We start from the raw sequence: 17,056 nt of genomic DNA, 5'->3' as shown, positions 1-17,056 counted from the left end.
CACTCCAGAAAACCAGTGCATGCATCTGAAAGAAACTTGGTCTCAAGGTGGAGCATAGGTATCTAGATGCATTTAGGAGATGTATGAGGGAGCACCATGGGTGGTGTGGTCTGTGATCAGCCGAGAGAGGTAGTAAGGTGTAGTGCCAGAAGGGTGATTCTCTAATAATGTGTTATGTCTGGAATGTAATCATTGTGTGTGGTGCTGGTGGAGTACACTGGGTCTGAGTTAAAGTGTTTGAGTTGCAAAAATAATGATATCATACAAGGGCGAGATTTTGTGTTGGTGAATCTCCATCGGCAAGTTGTTACAGTAGTCCAGTCGCTCATGATCAGTGCATTAATGAGGACATAGCCACCTGGGAGTTGCTGGCAGTTTTTTTCTGACACATAGCAATTGGAACCTAGCAGTTCAAGTGGTAGAGCTGATGAGGGTTCCAAATGCATTTGGAATTTTAGTGCAAAAAGGAATAGGATGTCAAAACACATGATTATTATCTAATGCTATCAAGAAAAATAAATATAGTTTGTAGAAATTGTTACTGTTACTCAACTTTGGTCAAAATCTTAATATTTGTTTAAGGAGAACAAAATGAACTGATTGGAAGACTGAAAGTTATCCTAAAAGTTGCGGCATGTGCAGTCACTAAAATCGTTTTGGCTTTGCCAATGAAGACATGTTAGTTTTGAGTAATGGTACTGTGGTCCGGTGGGTTTGAAGTAAGTGTCAACGAACATCAGAAGTGGAGGTGAAAGCAAAAGGGGGGCTTGTAAAAATGACAAAAGTCAAAACTATGCAGGATGGAGGTAAGGGAAGCAATAGGTGACCTAGAGGAGAAGGAGAAAGCCATACAGATAATTAAGTGGGGGCAGAGATTTCAGTGAGAAAGCAGCACCACTCATATAAAAACTCATATACCTGCATGGGATTTTGAAAAGAAAGAAAAAAGTAGGCCTTTGAATATAAGTGGTGAAATGATGCAGGTCATCAAATCAAAAGTTTGTCAAAGGAGTTATGCTTCAGGGAGGGCAAATAAAACGTGAAGGAATAAAAACCAACTAAATGAGACTGGGAAAAACAGCAATTGGTAAGCAATGCGTTGATCTAAAGCCCTCTTTAAGATGGGTATTTTTTTACAATAGGCCTTTGATGACACACCACTAAAACTGTCATTAGGCAAAGCCTGAAAAGGAAATGGGAAAGAAGAGACAATAAGGAATGAAAGGAGACACAATAGGAAGGAGAAGAAGAGAGCAGGAGATAGGAGGTAGAGCTACAGAAGTTGATGAATGCAAGACAAAGCAAGGAACGGTGAGAGAAAGAATAATAAGTGAGAATGAGGGAACAGTTGAGAAAACACGATTTGGAACATGGAGAGTGAGAAGGGTGGAAATAGACTGCAAGAACTGAACAGTGGGATGAGAAGTTAGAGAGAAGGGAAGGATTGAATGGGAAATTGAGGAAAAGAGGGTGGCAGGAGTGTCCTAGTTTGCAAGAAGGGAAAGGATAGTTCTTCATCTGCACATCCAAGTAATATAGAGGCTGATTTAGGGGCACCTATTAAGGGTCAATCCTCACATCCTTGCCGAAAGTGCTAAGTCTAGAGGACAATCCATTCAGCTTTGGGATCCAGTCAGCATTGGTATAGTATGGTGGAGGAAATAACATTGTGGACTCTGGACTACAGAATTAAGGTCATTCTACCTTGCAGGACTGATAATTCAATGCACTTGTTGCCCGCCTCTAACTGCTGAAGATTAAGGGCCTGATTATGATCTTGGCAGATTGAATACTCCATCACAAACATGACTGTTATTCTGTCTGCCGGATTATGAGTTCCATGGAATATAATGGAATTGTAATTTGGCAGACGGGATATCCGTCACGTTGCTGATGAGTAACCCCGTTGGCAAAGATTGGATCAGGCCCTACTTTCTTTTAAGGCTCCATCTAGACCATTATATTTCAATTAACAGGCTCGTTTTTTTAAATAATCTTTACGTGGGCATAACTGCCTTGTGTCGTTCACTATGGTCATTCAAAGTATCATACAAGGCACTGAAATGTCAAACTGAATACTTGGTTATGTCAAGTGTGAGCTTTCATAACAGCTTCATTTAGTTAGTGACAAACCCACTTAATTGGTGAGGGGCATACAAATTTCTTACAACTCCCAAGTTATGTTTATTTGTTGCTTTTGTACATTAAGCTCCCTAAAAAAAGAGGTTTGATTATAGTTGCAGAGGTATCCATTCTGCAATAAACCAGTTGGTACTTGACCACTAATTGCAAACACAGACCTTATAGATAGAAAACGTAAAAAACGAAACAGACACCTCATCAAAAAAACACCGCTGTAGGCAGTAAATATAATGAATAAACATCTCCCAAAAAATACAGCTCCTACCTAATTAAAGATTGTCTCTCAGAACTTACCCAGTATCACCTTCTGAAGATTTATCGTAAGCATACTCCTTCCCACAGCACCACTTAAGTTCCCTTTTAGTTAACAAAAAATGGCCCTCCCCCATACTTCACCATAGCAACTCTCGCACATCTTATTGTGCCTTCTAGAAAGCATCACCATAAGCAAGCTGAACAGTATGTGTTTGCATGCTAAAATCCCACAACACGCTTTGGAGGCCTAACTCAGCGATGCACATAATGTTTCTTTCTTCAGTTTACGTCCTCTGATTGCATGCATTCTTAAAAGAGCGTCCTCTGTATGCTCGCAAAAAGTCTAAGTGTTACCTCTCCCTTTCTTTCAAATGAATCCCTCCTTACTTTCCAACCTCTGGTTGCCTCTTCTGAGTACAGCTCACACTTATTTTTGTCTTTATCCCTATTGTATTCTAGCAAATTGTTCATTCCTCATTTCAAAGATCAAATCCTAACCTTTAAAAATCAAACCACTGTATACCAATCCTTCAGCCCATCTGTTAATACTGCCATCCATTTACATTAAGTTACCTAATGACTCCCACAAAAGATCACATCTAACTCCTACTTATGTATTCTACCACCTAGAAACAATAACACTGAAAAAACACTAACCTTGGGTTCTGGAGCAATGTGCTGCCTGGTGTAAGGGTAAAGCTTTTCAGTGCCTTATCAGGGTTAGTAAACTCTATATAACTGCAATTACAATACAATACAATCTTGCAAGCTTAGAGGAAGAAAGAAAATCTACTCTCATTAGTTGCAGGGTATTAGTTGCAGCAGCAGATGATTCCTCAAGGGGATGATTCCTTGGAAAAGTTTCTCAAGCGTCCACCAGAAGATTTTCTCCCACTGGTGCAGTGGGTGTTGACGCTGATAAAACCTACCTCTGTTTATCGAAGAGGCAACCTATGAGGCCTGAAAGGCCTTGGATTTATAGAAGTACCATGTGGTCACAGGCTATGCTGGGTAGCTTCAAGACAATTTGTTTTGGCAACCTAATGGCATAATATACTTCAAAAAAACCCTGGGAGTCTTCCTTGAATTTCACTATCTCCCACACTGTCAACATGTATCAGAACAACAGTACCCTGATCTGAAGTACAGAGAATGGAAAACATTGTTGATGAAGGTATTTTTTGAACAAATGGAGAAAAAGGTGCCGTGCTGTAACCCATGTTGCAGACTGCCACCACAAATGTCTGCATGGGACAGTGAAAGAAGTCAAAGTATCTTCTTGTACGCAGGGGCACTAAAGTTGCTAATTAGTTTATTGGCAACCTCTAAGTTTCAGTAACCCCGTTGCCATCAGTTCAAGACACCATCTTGTATGTGAATAGCACATATATGAGCATAGCTGCACATGAGGTGGCATTCTTCTCTTACAAAGTAAGATTATGTTGAAATAAGAAGCAGCATGGTCATCCCAGAAGAAGGCAACTAATTTAGTGGTGGCAGTTGGTGCTTTTTAAACCACTATGCAAGAGCCTTTGGAATAAACAGAAACCCCTCCACATGTGTGAATCTTGTTTTAGAGAAGGACTCATTCATTCATCACTACAGAAAAGAAACAGTGGTGACAGTTGATGGGTTTTTACCCAAAATGCAAGAAAGATCCTTTGAAATAAACAGGAGATCAGCACATCTGTGAGCCTTGTTTTAGAGAAGGACTCTCATTCATTCATTAACACAGAAAAGAAACAGATTGACTACTTTAATTCATAGGTAGTTAAAAGAGAGTTCCAAAATAACAATGATGGTAACTTTCACATAACATGTCATTAACTTAAATCTTGTGCATTTCTAAATATTTGGCTTATGATGACAGGGATCTGGGTGCGGAGCACCCAAATGGCTGTCTTCAAGTATCCATGTTTCAGACTGCAGTCTACAGCACAATTTCAATTAAAAAGTGCCATTAATTCAAACAGTTACTTCAAGATTAAGTTCCAGTTGAGTCAGGGATTAGGGGGCTGCATTCCGTAGATTGAACAAGGTGTGGAAAGATTTATATTGTGTTGTATTCATCCAGGTTGAAAAGCAGCCTGGAAAGGCAGTATTTCCATAGGTTGACCCTGCCATCAATTCAGATCTTATTTTTTACGATGATTTCTATTGTTGATGAGACCAAGATTTTGTACAAGCTTTGCATTTGTGATTGCCCCTCTCTACTTAAACCGAAGGGCCATCTATTTGAAAGAGGTAACCTCCTTATTTGTAGACTCCTTGAAAGGTCAACACTTTCTACTCTGGAGCTTTCTATCAAAAACACCTTTTGCTGTATATGTAGCACTAGAAGATTGTTGGAGTTGTAACAAAGTAAAGCTCTGAGCTGCCTGTAACTCTTTCCACAGGTCAGCATTATAAAGGCAAAACACTCACCTTTCTTCAGCACTTTGCTTTTAAAAGTGTGTTTGAAAGATGGTTATTCTGACCATTTTTTTACCCAGACCTATGTTCCTGATAAAGAGATTATATTCTTTTTAGCTCCAAACAGGAAATCCTCCATGCTTTATTCTGGTGGTGTAAAAATGTGACCCGACTTTTACCCAGACCTATTTCCCTGACTAAAGTGATGTTCTATTTTTTATTTCTAAAGGGAAATCCATCATGCATTATGTTTAGACCACGAAGTTCGCCTCTATAGTCCATTAAAGGCTGCTTTGTAGTCCAGAAAGCATAAATACAATTCTGATTACCTTTCGTATACATGATTTTGCAAAATAATTGAAAGAGCCACAATGTTATCACTGGTTTTGTTTTTTGGCAAAAGCTTGTCTGGTGTAGTGGCATCAGTGGAGATGTTGTAGTCCAGGCATCCAGTTCTCCAAGCAAGATCCTGGCAAAAATCTTACTTCTATTTTGAGAAGAGCTATGGGTCGTCCTTTTTCAATATGAGCTGAACTGATCTCTTTCTGGAGCTCGATGGGACCTGTGTGCAGATTGCACTCCGGGGGAGTGGAATGAGCCATTTTGCCTGAAGCTCAGTATCTGCTTTGAATAGAGAGGCAGGGCGTCCCTTGCGTCTGTAATCTTCCTAATAACTCCAGTATAGTTCTTTCCAAATACTTGCCTCCTTGTTATCTCCACTCTTTCAAATGAAATGTACATTGCTACTCAGTGGTTATATCATTAAAGGGGGAATGTTGTTGCCTACAGCTGCAAGTGGTGAATCATAGAATGAGAGTATTCCCAAAAAATTAATTCCCACTGTAAGGGACACCAATTAATCCAGTGTTGCCCATGCATATGGATTTTCTTTCCAGGCTATCCATATAGCTGAGGAGTCAGCAGACCACTGAAGTATTTTTAGTTCATTTGCCTGTTATCAGTCTTTCAACTGCTTGATTTGTTCCACTCGGACATAAGAATTAACTACTGTAGGTCTATCAGTTGTTGTGGAATGAGGCCACTTTTGTTCCTGGGATTATACAAAGAATGTAATACAAATATTTAGTAGGAGGAGGGACAAATGTGTAATCCAAAACCAAGGCATGACCTGGCGAGTAGCTGGATTAGCATAAGGGATGTCAGCGTATGTAATATAGGGCGTGTTTACCTTTGAGCCTAAAGTAATTAGAAAGTCTACCAGCTGGGCTGAGGTTCTTCCTTTGGCAAGTTGATTAGGTTGCATAAAAATATGTATGACTTCTGAAAGGACGCCTGCGCCTTACCCATTACTGTGAGCCAAACAGCTTGGAATTCAAGTTTTTGGACAAAATGCACTCTTCTTAGCATTCTAGAAAGTTATCGGTTTAAAGTACCAACACCCCTTAGACTTTTCCATGATGTCTTGTATTAATATTATGCTCAAACTACAGATACCTTGTATTGGAACGTCTCCCTTATTTCAGGTATCCTGGAAGCAGAGCAAGTCATGACTTTTCTAAAACTACCTTCACATCTTTATTCTCTGACAGTCTCTCCAAGCACTACATAGTCCAAGAGATTAGTCTCAGGGTTGCTTACTTAGATCTGAGCATGTAGTGTTAAATATCCATTGCGCCACCAGCATACAATGTGGATGCCAGTCTGCCCCAGTCGTGGCACCCTGGTCAAATGTCATGCACCAATTACTTCCCCATGTGGGGGCTCTGTCAATAATTGATTTGTGGTTGCCACTGGAAACTAATGATCCTCTGCATAAGGCTTCCTTCAGAATAGAAAAGGCTTTTGGCATGTGCTTGCTGTGGGTTATTCATTAATGTCTAGTATCTGGGGAGAAGTGCTGGTTCCCACCAACTTTGACAAATCTTACTCCCACTGAAAATATAGGCTGCTTATTGCTTGGAGATCTATGTTACTTTCCTTGGTTCTCCTTGGTTCATGGGTTGAGCTTTTTGAAATTGTATGCTTTCAGGGTCCCTGACAGTAAGAATATGGAAATCTGGATGGCAACCCAACATTTTCGGAATAGTTTCTGAATTTAATAATGAGATGTAATTGCAATAGGTATTCTGGAGACAATTTCAGGGTATAAATCGGTGCTTTCATAAGTTCAAAGACCGCCCAGGGACCTGCCCTTTGGGATTGGATACAGAGCTGCAGGAATAGTCTTTATGCGAGAGTGCAGTGCTGAAGGGAGAGGAGAAAAGGGGTTTGTGTAGAGAAGTGGTTCTCACCCTGTGTTCCGAGGACCCCTGGGAGTCTGCAAGGCCTACTCAGGGGGGTCTGCAATTATGTTACAAAATTAAATATTATTAAAATGAATTCATTAAAATGAATGAAACATAAACAAATAATAAAGCAACACTGAAAATGTGAAAACCTATTGTATATTTGATTGCGAATCAAACAATATAGTTAAGTATCTGATCATTTGTTTGGTGTATACTTGTTTTTTATATTTTTGTGTATTGTTTTGAAGTTCAAATCATAGAAATTGCTTGGGTGTGGGGTCCACAGCTTCCAATTATAGCTCGGTGGGGGGTCCCCGAATTCCAGTAATGAGTCTGTGGGGGTCCACAGAAGTCAAAAAGTTAAGAACCACTTTTGTAAACAAAGTAAAGCACAGGACTGGGACGCAATTTTGGAGGCTTACTCTGATCCAGATCGCGCTGGAGCTCTGCTTCATGCGCACGAAGTGGATGACTGAAAAATGTACCAGTAGCTGCCTTAATCATATTTTCCTAACTGAAGAAGGGATGATCATTTGGAACCCCTTTGGGCATGCAGTATTAATATGTTTGTACTGGAAGGTTGTTAGTGCACTCCAGCAAGCACATTTCTGGGTATGATGTTTGATAAATTATATACTAAATGAGCACTCCCCCTCCATCATTCCATTAATATAAATTGAACTTCATTCTGCATTGTTTAGCCAGATTATAATGCTACTGCTGTACTAATGGTTTTTAAAAGTAGAGTTGCTCTGGACTAGACTATTGTGCAAAAGTTACCCAATGTCCTGATATATAATGCTGCAAAGACAGATAAAAAGAATACAAAATATTTCTTATAAACACACATAGTAAATAGTGTGAATTGGTTTAGGGACAGTAGGACACTTCTGTGAAAGGGCCTCTCCCTCTCCACAGGGAGACGGTGTGCTCTGTAGCAGACTTCTTTGCTTTCGCGTTAAGGAGCTCTGTGTGATGAATTTGATTCACTGTTGCAGCACTGATTAAAAAAACATGCCTCTGCTGGGGGACAGGGGAGGATGCCCACGTAAATTAATTACACTTTTGGTCATAGGGAGGTATTGCATGTTCTGCTGCTCTCACCTTTCCTTTGACCAAATGTGTAAACAGGTGATGTCCGTGCACACGCCCCTTCATGGATGGGTTGCCCAGGTCAACGTTATGTCTATTTGCGCATGCCATCCGCCCTCTTCATGAAGGTTCTGATAACGGTTGCGGGTGACCTGGTTTCCCGTCCCTACCTGCCAGGTGATGAGCTTGGGATATTCAACAAATATTGTTGTCTTCATGTGCCTCAGCTTCAGGACTTACAACGTGGGAATGTGTGAGTTTATAAACTGGCAAAATGGTTTTAGGAAGCGCTTTATTTTTAACAGGATGTTTACAGGAAGGACATCGAGGGAAAGGAACGACTGCAGGCGAAACAGAACATCTTCAGTTTCCAGTGATGGAGGGGGTCGGAAACATAGTCTGAGCTTGATGTAGAGACTTTTTATCACACTGGGCGTTGCAGGTTGGTTTTGGAAGTCCAGGGCCACTGCTACTGGTCCTTCTGTCACTTTCCCCAGCTCCCCGAGGTTAAGTGTAGCAGGCATGGGAGACCTCAGGACAGAGAGAAAGGGAGGGTGATCAGAGAAGGAGAAGGGACAGAGGAGAGAAGGAGAGAGAGAAGATGGATTGAAAGAGAGAGACTGCGGAGGAGAGGAAGGGAAGGGGGCTGGTTTGAGCATTTTTGCCAAGTCTGCTTTTGTTCAGGTCCTGTTGATATATATATAATTCTAAGTGAATAAGGAAATGCCCCTCTACATATACGCCAGACATACCACTCCTTGCACTTTACTGAAAATTGTGCAGCCCCTTATGTTACTATACAAGAGATCCAGCTAAACAAATTGGACTACCAATGGGGGCTAGAGGCAGGCGAGCCAACAGATTAGTAGGGAGAGTCAAGCCAGGGCAAAGCCAGAGCCGAGCCAGGTGTCAACTTTGGCTCTATGAGCCGGTGTACAAGACAAGCTCTAAAACTATTTGGCATGTAAATCATGCAACAAAGATCCTGTTAGAATATGATTAAAATGCTGTCAAAACAAAAAGTGTATTTTTTAACATACTGAAAAGTATCGCCTTAGTACCAGGTTATTTGAGAAGTATTTATTACAAGTGAGAGTTTTCTAACATGAATACGACCCTGATCCTTTTCTGTATAGCATGCAATAAAATAACAGTTCTCTCAAAATGAACCGATGGGCAGATCACTCCATGTCACTGGGACACTGTCCAGCTTTCGCCTAACACACAACTGCATTGTGGGACTTGAAGTTCATGGAGAGTTCAGCCAAAGTGCGTAAGAAATTGGTGTCCTGCTGACTCTGAACGGGAAGAGGTGGGACCTGGTATATTGACAGTATTTATGGGCCTGGGGAAGGGGAATTGAGGGTTGAGGTATTAGCTTTAACAGCATGCAATAAGAAAACCTCGCTCCAAGAGAACTGATGGGTGGATTGATCCATGTCAGTGGGACACTGTTTCCACACTTTTTCTTAACAGATAGCTGCATTGTGGGACATTGTAGTTCATGTTGAGTGAAGCTGAACTGCTGGTACAGAAACAATGATTTCTGAAATGAAAGCTTCAGACTGGGAAGTTGGTGCCCTGGTGACAATGAAATGGACAGAGGGAAAGCCTGGTGTGTACAGCAGTTATGGCTCTCGGGGACGGTGCTTGTGAGTTGTGGTATTACTTCCAATAGCATGGAATAAGAACACTTCTCTCAAAATAAACCAATATACAGCCTTTTCTGCAGTATCAGATAGTGACGCTTTGTGTCGGTGCGTAGCTGGATGAGAACTTGCTTTGGCATGATTTTCACACAGGCCACCCCATACTTTGTTAAATGTTCAGTTGCACTGCTGATCTTCAAAAGACTGCTCTAGCAAAGTAGTACGGTAAAAGGCAAAAAGAAATAATGGCAACCGGATGTGCAGCTTTTTAATCCAATACCCAGCAGTTACAAGCAGCTTTCCAGTTATTTGTAATTTATTACTGAAAGGGTATGAGGTATGTATCTGGCAGGGTGGAAGGTGGGTAGGAAGAGGGAGTGATGTGGTAAATCTCATTCTAAATTATTGATTGAAATTTTACTTACCACTATATTGGATTATGCAGACAGATGCTGCAATGCTCTCAGTCCGAACAGGCCTGCACACAAGACAACCACGAGTCCTGGAGGACTTGTGACAAAAAAAGCCACAACTAGCTTCCACTCCTCTCATGCACAATGCTGTCACTCCTGATGGGCGTGAGTGGGAAAGCATCACCATCGCCTCATCCTCAAACATCACCAATCATTGTGTGGCTTCAAAATACAGCCACGCACTGATTGGTCATGTACTTTAATCTTCCTTGTACGCGCAGCCCGCGAGGACAGGCAAACCTGAGAAGACCCCACCTGGACTTTGCTCTCGTGCTTTTTATGCGCATAGCTGCAAGACAGCAGCACAAGGACTGGTTGAGGCAGGTGAACCCCGAGCTTCAAATGAGAGCAGGACAGCTGTGCTGTGTCCCCCCCTAGAAGCCTGAAGTGTGCATGTTGGGGAAGCAACAATCAGAGACCTACCTAACCTGATACGCACACAGCTGCCTGAGACCGGCATGCTTATCAACAGGATGGGCCCTGCCCTGCTTTTTTGAACCCCGCGACGAACAAAAGAAGCAGCCGAAGGCAGGACAGTTGGTGACTTTTAGATCATAAACACTCGTGGGGCTCAATGCTCTAACGTCCCACTTTAGGAACCGCCCCTGATAGCACATACATTTCTCCCAGAACCACATGGGTATTAAACCACAATCCTTCTTTAGTCTAACTGCCCTACCCAAGGATGGCAAAGGTGACCCAGAAGCCTTGGGGAACAAGGGGAGGAGCAATGTACCCTGGATGGTTGAAAATAAAGCTAAATTAAATATAAAAGGAAATCAAAGTCAAGCAAATGGCTACATATGATTTCACTAGCATACTTACGAAGAATGACGTGGGTGATAACGAATGCAAATATAAAGACTGTCAGAAAGGACAGTGATAAAATAAACATATAAAAAAATCTGTAGTTTCTTTTCCCCACGCAGTTGCCTACCCAGGGACAGTGGTGATCAAAGCGTTCTGAAATGAGAGGCAGAAAGAAAAATATGGAATACGATTAATCAAATGCTTCTTTAAAGAAAACAGCCTGTGAACAGCAGAAGCTGGCACATACATTGGTGCAGTACATGCAAGGCATTTGTAATTTCTCACTGATCCTGCACAGCATTCTCATATTGCAACAAAAATATTAAGGATTACGAAAGAACAGAAAGCAGGCGCTGAATCTGCATCAAGCCTCGAACAATGTAAACAAAACCGGAGATAAGTACCTGTTTATTTATTTTTTTAGTGTGCGAAAGAGGAATGATGAAAGTACATTCTTGGACACTTGGTTGTGTAACGTTTCCCTCTCCCTCCTCCCCAAATTCATTGATATGGTGTCTTTAATCCTGCTCATGTTATATTTGAGAGTTGCTGGTTCACAGAATCTTTACTCCACCACTATCACACCTTTATGCAGAAACCTTTGTTTCCCTGCTCCGCCCTCTTACTGAGAAGTATTTGCAATGCCAGCTATCTCAAAGAGCATGTTAGAACAATTCTGGGTATTTTATTAATTTCTCAATTGACAGATGGGCCAGAATAAGGCTACACGTGTAACCAAATCCCCATAGCACAAACAGTTTTCTTGTATCCACTCCATAGTGGTCGAAATTATTGGGAAACTAACCAGTATTGTAAGATTCTGTCCAAAGTCCCATTTGGAGGCCCTGCAATCCCATTCTTAAGGTTCTGAACTTATGGTGTCCCTATTGATCATGGATACTTAGGGCCTGATTTAAGAGGTCCTAGTGCCACCATAGTGTCATTTTTTTACGCAAAGGCAGTGCTAAAGTGCTTTTTACATGCACCATATTTACAAAGTGGCGCAAAGCATGCATTGCACCACTTTGTTAATCCTTGAGCCACATTATAGCTGTGCCAGGCATAATGTATGTAAGGGGGGGTGTAAAAATGGCATAAGGAAAGCTAAGAGATTTCCTTGACCATTTTTTTGGCACTTTTAATGCCTGCTCAGGGCAAGCGTTAAAAAGGGGCATGCCATTGAATATAGTTGGCCCCTATTTACTCTGCAGGAGTAGCGCCAAAATGTTGGTGCTACTCTTGCAGAGTTCATCAATAGCGTCAGGAATTCTGACGCTATTGCCCCCTACCCTGCGCCATGGTGCACCATATTTTAAATATGGTGCACACATGGTGGCGGTAGGGGGCCTCTAAGGGGCACAAGGAATGTGGCGTTGCACTGGGTGCAGTGCCCCTTTCCTTAAATCAGCCCCCTAGTACGCTTAACAATTATGCCCCTACTTGCCTATACACTTAGGGATCTCAGAGCACAGTGTAATATCCTTACTCTCTACCATATTCTGCATATCACGCAGGATACTGCAGTACCCTTTTGAGGAACTGCACCCTGAACATATGCTCTAGGACACAGGATGAGTCCAGTTGAAAGTGCATGTCTTTAAAGCCTGTTTTAACAAACAGTGTACTGAGCAATACCGCATATTCCATATCCATGCTCCCAATTAGATGCAGCATATTTTGATCGCTCCCTTTAAACAATGCTGGACCCGAGCCAGGCCCAACAGGCCCTCAAAGGCCACTCATTTAAAACCTGGTTCTTTGCAGCAACCTAGGATTCAGGGACCCTTCTAAAGGCTACATCTGTGATAAAACACTAATCCCAGCAACCCAACAGATTACCTGGTGCTATGTCAAGATTAGTCTGTGTGTAGAACACCTGTTTCTGAACCACCTCCTATAATTTATCTTTAGAGCCTTGTCCAGAAATTACAGTCTCTGGAAAGTTACATTAATTCCTTTTTCTAAAATCTAGTCTCACCAAATATCAAATATTGTCTTCACTCCTTCCTATTTCTCCTTATCTTGTTTTCAACTTTTTATTCTGCCTGACATCTACTTGTCAGTTTTGAAGCTGATGTAAATCGAAAACAGATCCTGAAACCAGAGTTCGCTACTACCTTACTCTATTTTTACACTTCTGTTTGTGCGGAAATAGCAATATTTGTATGTTTTCTTGGTTATAACGAAACCAGGAACCAACCTGGGTCAGGGGTTTGTCTTTTTTCGTGGCAACTGATTTTTTTAAGCAAAAATAAAAATTCCTGAAATGGAAATCCTCCCTTTTCGTGTGCTCAGGAGTGTGTTCCCTTGATCAATATTCCATCCAGTGCACATACGTCTGTCTCTAAAGCCCATCAGCCCTGGAAACCTTACTCATTTAAATAGGGAAGTTCGTAACACGTCAAGGTCAATGCTGAATGAATAATCCGAATAGTCACGATTTACACATAGCATGGATTAGACATCTCTCTGTATTTTAATGTAATGTGGTTTTATTGTGTCAGCATCCTTCCGAGTAGTTGTATCTATACATGCCCCTTCCATTCAGAGTGCATGCATAGTATGTGCTAGTAGTGGGTTGTACGTCAGAATATTAATAGCACAAATAGTATCTGGCATAAGTATTGTGACCTAAATATCGTCCACCAAAATATCACTCCACTGGGTATACATTTTCTATTATTAAGTCCGATGAGGTGATGCTTTTGTAAATGTTAATTAAGACACAATATTTTTGTCAGAAGATATCAAGGACACAACATTCCTGGATCATATTGTGCTAAAACCAGTGATTCTTGACGTAAGCTGATTACATTAAACTAGGACAAAAACGTTCGGTTTCTGAAACACTACTCAACAATAGCACAAGGTAACCCAATTCAGAACCCACGCGTTAATTTCTATTTCGGCAGCCTTTACTGAACAGCAATTATGGAGGCAGGGAAAATGTTGGTGACCTCAAAAGAACTCCTCCTGCATGGCACACTGAGCTATTGCTCATAGGTTTTATGTTGCATGTTTACATTGACAGTCTAAAATAATATTTATAGAATGATCTTGTGCGTACTGGCACACAGTGCTACATTCATATGCACATTCATTATTTTGCATCAATGCTCATGCACCATAAATCTCAACGCCATTTTAAAATAAAGCCTGCAGAGGAACAGAATGGTCCCTCATAAGCATCCCCAAGAAAGGATGTTGCATGTCTGTTTGAGATTTAGGTTAGGGAAATGTATTCTCAGTGGTAAAGCATCTGCAGGACCATTTTAGGGGTTTAGCATGTATGCGTTGACATGGAGTTTAGGGCTCCAGGCAAGGTTTTGCACGCTTTTGCTACAGTCAATGATTAGTGTTAATAATGCAACAGATTTGTGTCGAATATATTGTAATATTCAGGGAGCGAGGTTACTGCTTGTAGGAAAACACTCCTTTTTGAGTGTTCACCCCCATGTTTTGCTACATTTTATTGATGTTTATTGGATTCTGTATGCTGACACACTGCTGTCCAGTGCCCATTGTATGTGCTATGAGCTCTAAAAACATATTGAACTGGTATATACCCATCTACCATAGTTAACTTACCTCTAAGTACCTAGTATATGGTACAAAATATACCCATTGCCTGTAAGTTAGATGTCACTAGTGGACTGCAGCACATGTTGTACCTCGAATAAAGTGGCAATGCAAAACATGACTGCAGGCCTGCCACCAGTAACTTGGCTGTGCATGTTTAAACTGCAAGTATGAACTGTCAATTTTTGACAGGCCTAAACCCTCCTTTTAAGTATAAATTAATCACCCCTAAGTACGATTTACGTGTCAATCAGGCAAAATGCATGATATTAAAAGCAGGACAAGTACGAGTTTAATGCAAAACATGTCCTTAAAGTAATAAGGCCCTAAAAGCAATTTTCACTGTAGCAGGGTTAGCTATCCTTTTTTAAAGTAAATAAAAGTAAAGTAAATAAAGTTATCTCCTCTTAGCAACACACCAAAAAATTCATTCATGTACGTCTTACATTTTTTTTCAATTTCAGTAATTGACAAACTCAAATTTGTAACAAATGTTTCACAAAATTAACTTTAAAAAATTTACCTTTGGCATGACTAAAGACTCTAGTGCCCAACTGCCTGAATTCCACCTGTCACCCGGGAGCTGAATAGCTTCTTGATTAGGATAGAATTGGCACCCAGAGCTGACACACAGGCCATGGGTGTCAGGGAGAGGCTAGCCTTCTCAGGGGTGCCCAGGTATTTAATTAACTTAAAGTGATGCCTGCCTAGTCACTGGCAGATGTAGTTCACACCTGTACCTGTCTCTCTTTTGCCTTCCTAACCACAGTGGGAGAGGAGCTGCTTCCAGAACAGGTTTTGACTGACCACAGGGGAGGGTTTGCTGCTTTGCCTGGCCACCTCTGCGGTGGGCACAATAACTCTGCGCAAGGGAAGAAAGTTGCCATCCGCTTGCAGCCTTACTCGCTGGAGGAATCCATCTCCCAAAAAAGTGACTACGTTCGAATGTAGAAACATTCACCACACAAAGATGCCAAAAGTATCCGGCCGGTGAGGGACCTTACAGGGCCGCGAATTTTGAATTTCTCCTGCTTTGTGCTTTCCTGTTAAAAGTCAACAGCTTCACCAGGAATGTTGTCTGATGGCTTTCTGGCCTCGTGGAGCCCCTCTTGCCAAAGCCTGCTGCCTTGTTCCAGTGAGGCACTTTGACTTCAATTTCAGAGACCATGGCCCATATTTATAAATTTTAGCGCCGCATTTGTCTCATTTTTTGACGCAAAAGCAGTGCAAACTTACAAAATATAATTGTATTTTGTAAGTTTGCGCTGCTTTTGCGTAAAAAAAGATGCAAATGCGGTGCAAAAAAAGTATAAATATGGGCCTAAGGGCCTGATTTAGATCTCGGCGGACAAGTTACTCCGTCACAACAGTGACGGATTTGCCATCTGCCAAAATATAAATCCCATTATATCCTATGGGATTTATATTTCGGCAGACAGGATATCCATCACCATTGTTATTGAGTAACTTGTCCGCTGAGCTCTATATCAGATCCTAAGTAAGAAGGAGGGACATGGTCTCTGTATATGATCCACACTCTATTGCACCTAGGTTCCCGTCAAATGCAACCAGATGACCATGGGTGGCATTTAATACCTTTTGGTGCTATTTTCATCTAAAACTTTAAAATTCATATCTCTGACAGCACTTTTTTTTGTTGTATTGGTGTCATTTTATTCATTAAAATATTCTCTATTGTTATAAATTGGAGTGTGATTGTTTATGCTGTATTTTTTACCATTTAACTCTTTGGTACTTCTAAATGCTTTACACATTATCTTATGTTAAGCATGTCTGCTCTGTGCCATAGTAACCAGGAGTTGAGCTCATTTTTAAGTTACTGAAACCTTGACCTAACAAGAATAGTGCCATTATAATTTGTGGTGGACTACCATGCATCCTAATTTATAATCCACTTTCTCACACTGCTTATCTTAGATTTTTAACAGTGTATGCAGACACCAGCTGAACAAATGCATTTGCAGTTACTTTTTGGAGCTATAGTTGCCAAGCAGGTTTCATTGATACTGCATGAATAGGCAGATGCTTCTGTCTGAATAGATGAATTCTCACTGACTCACTTCTCAAAAAGTAGGGACTACAGGACAGCAGATAATTGAACCGAGATGCATCAGAACCAGGATTCTCCTGAAGTAGTGTACGTTGGCTAATAATGGTGGTCCCATATGAATGTTTTAGTAAGCCTTCTATTATGGAATGGAGGAAACCCTGTGATGGAAAATCTCGAGTTAGACAATACGAACGCCTCAGGTACTGACACAAAACCAGGACAGCCAAATCTGAGGGTCTTTAGTGTAGTGAAACCATGATGATCCATATGTTCTAATAATAGCCCCAAAATGGCCAAGAAAAATATGTGTTGGATCACACCTCT

The 17,056-nt window shown here is 41.2% G+C and overlaps 1 protein-coding gene across 2 annotated transcripts in view; it reads right to left on the bottom strand.

Moving 5' to 3' along the window:
• Positions 1-17,056, bottom strand: part of ZDHHC14 (zinc finger DHHC-type palmitoyltransferase 14) — a 435,812-nt gene that overhangs the window by 33,032 nt on the left and 385,724 nt on the right. For both annotated transcript variants that reach the window (XM_069235302.1, XM_069235303.1), the window contains exon 4: positions 11,098-11,235. In XM_069235302.1, the coding sequence (XP_069091403.1) occupies positions 11,098-11,235 (138 nt within the window). The remainder of the gene's footprint in view (positions 1-11,097; positions 11,236-17,056) is intronic.

This window comes from Pleurodeles waltl, chromosome 5, assembly GCF_031143425.1.
Source record: "Pleurodeles waltl isolate 20211129_DDA chromosome 5, aPleWal1.hap1.20221129, whole genome shotgun sequence".
NCBI classification, from domain to species: domain Eukaryota; kingdom Metazoa; phylum Chordata; class Amphibia; order Caudata; family Salamandridae; genus Pleurodeles; species Pleurodeles waltl.
Note: the sequence above shows the minus strand (reverse complement) of the source record. Positions and strands in the feature narration are given on the sequence as shown.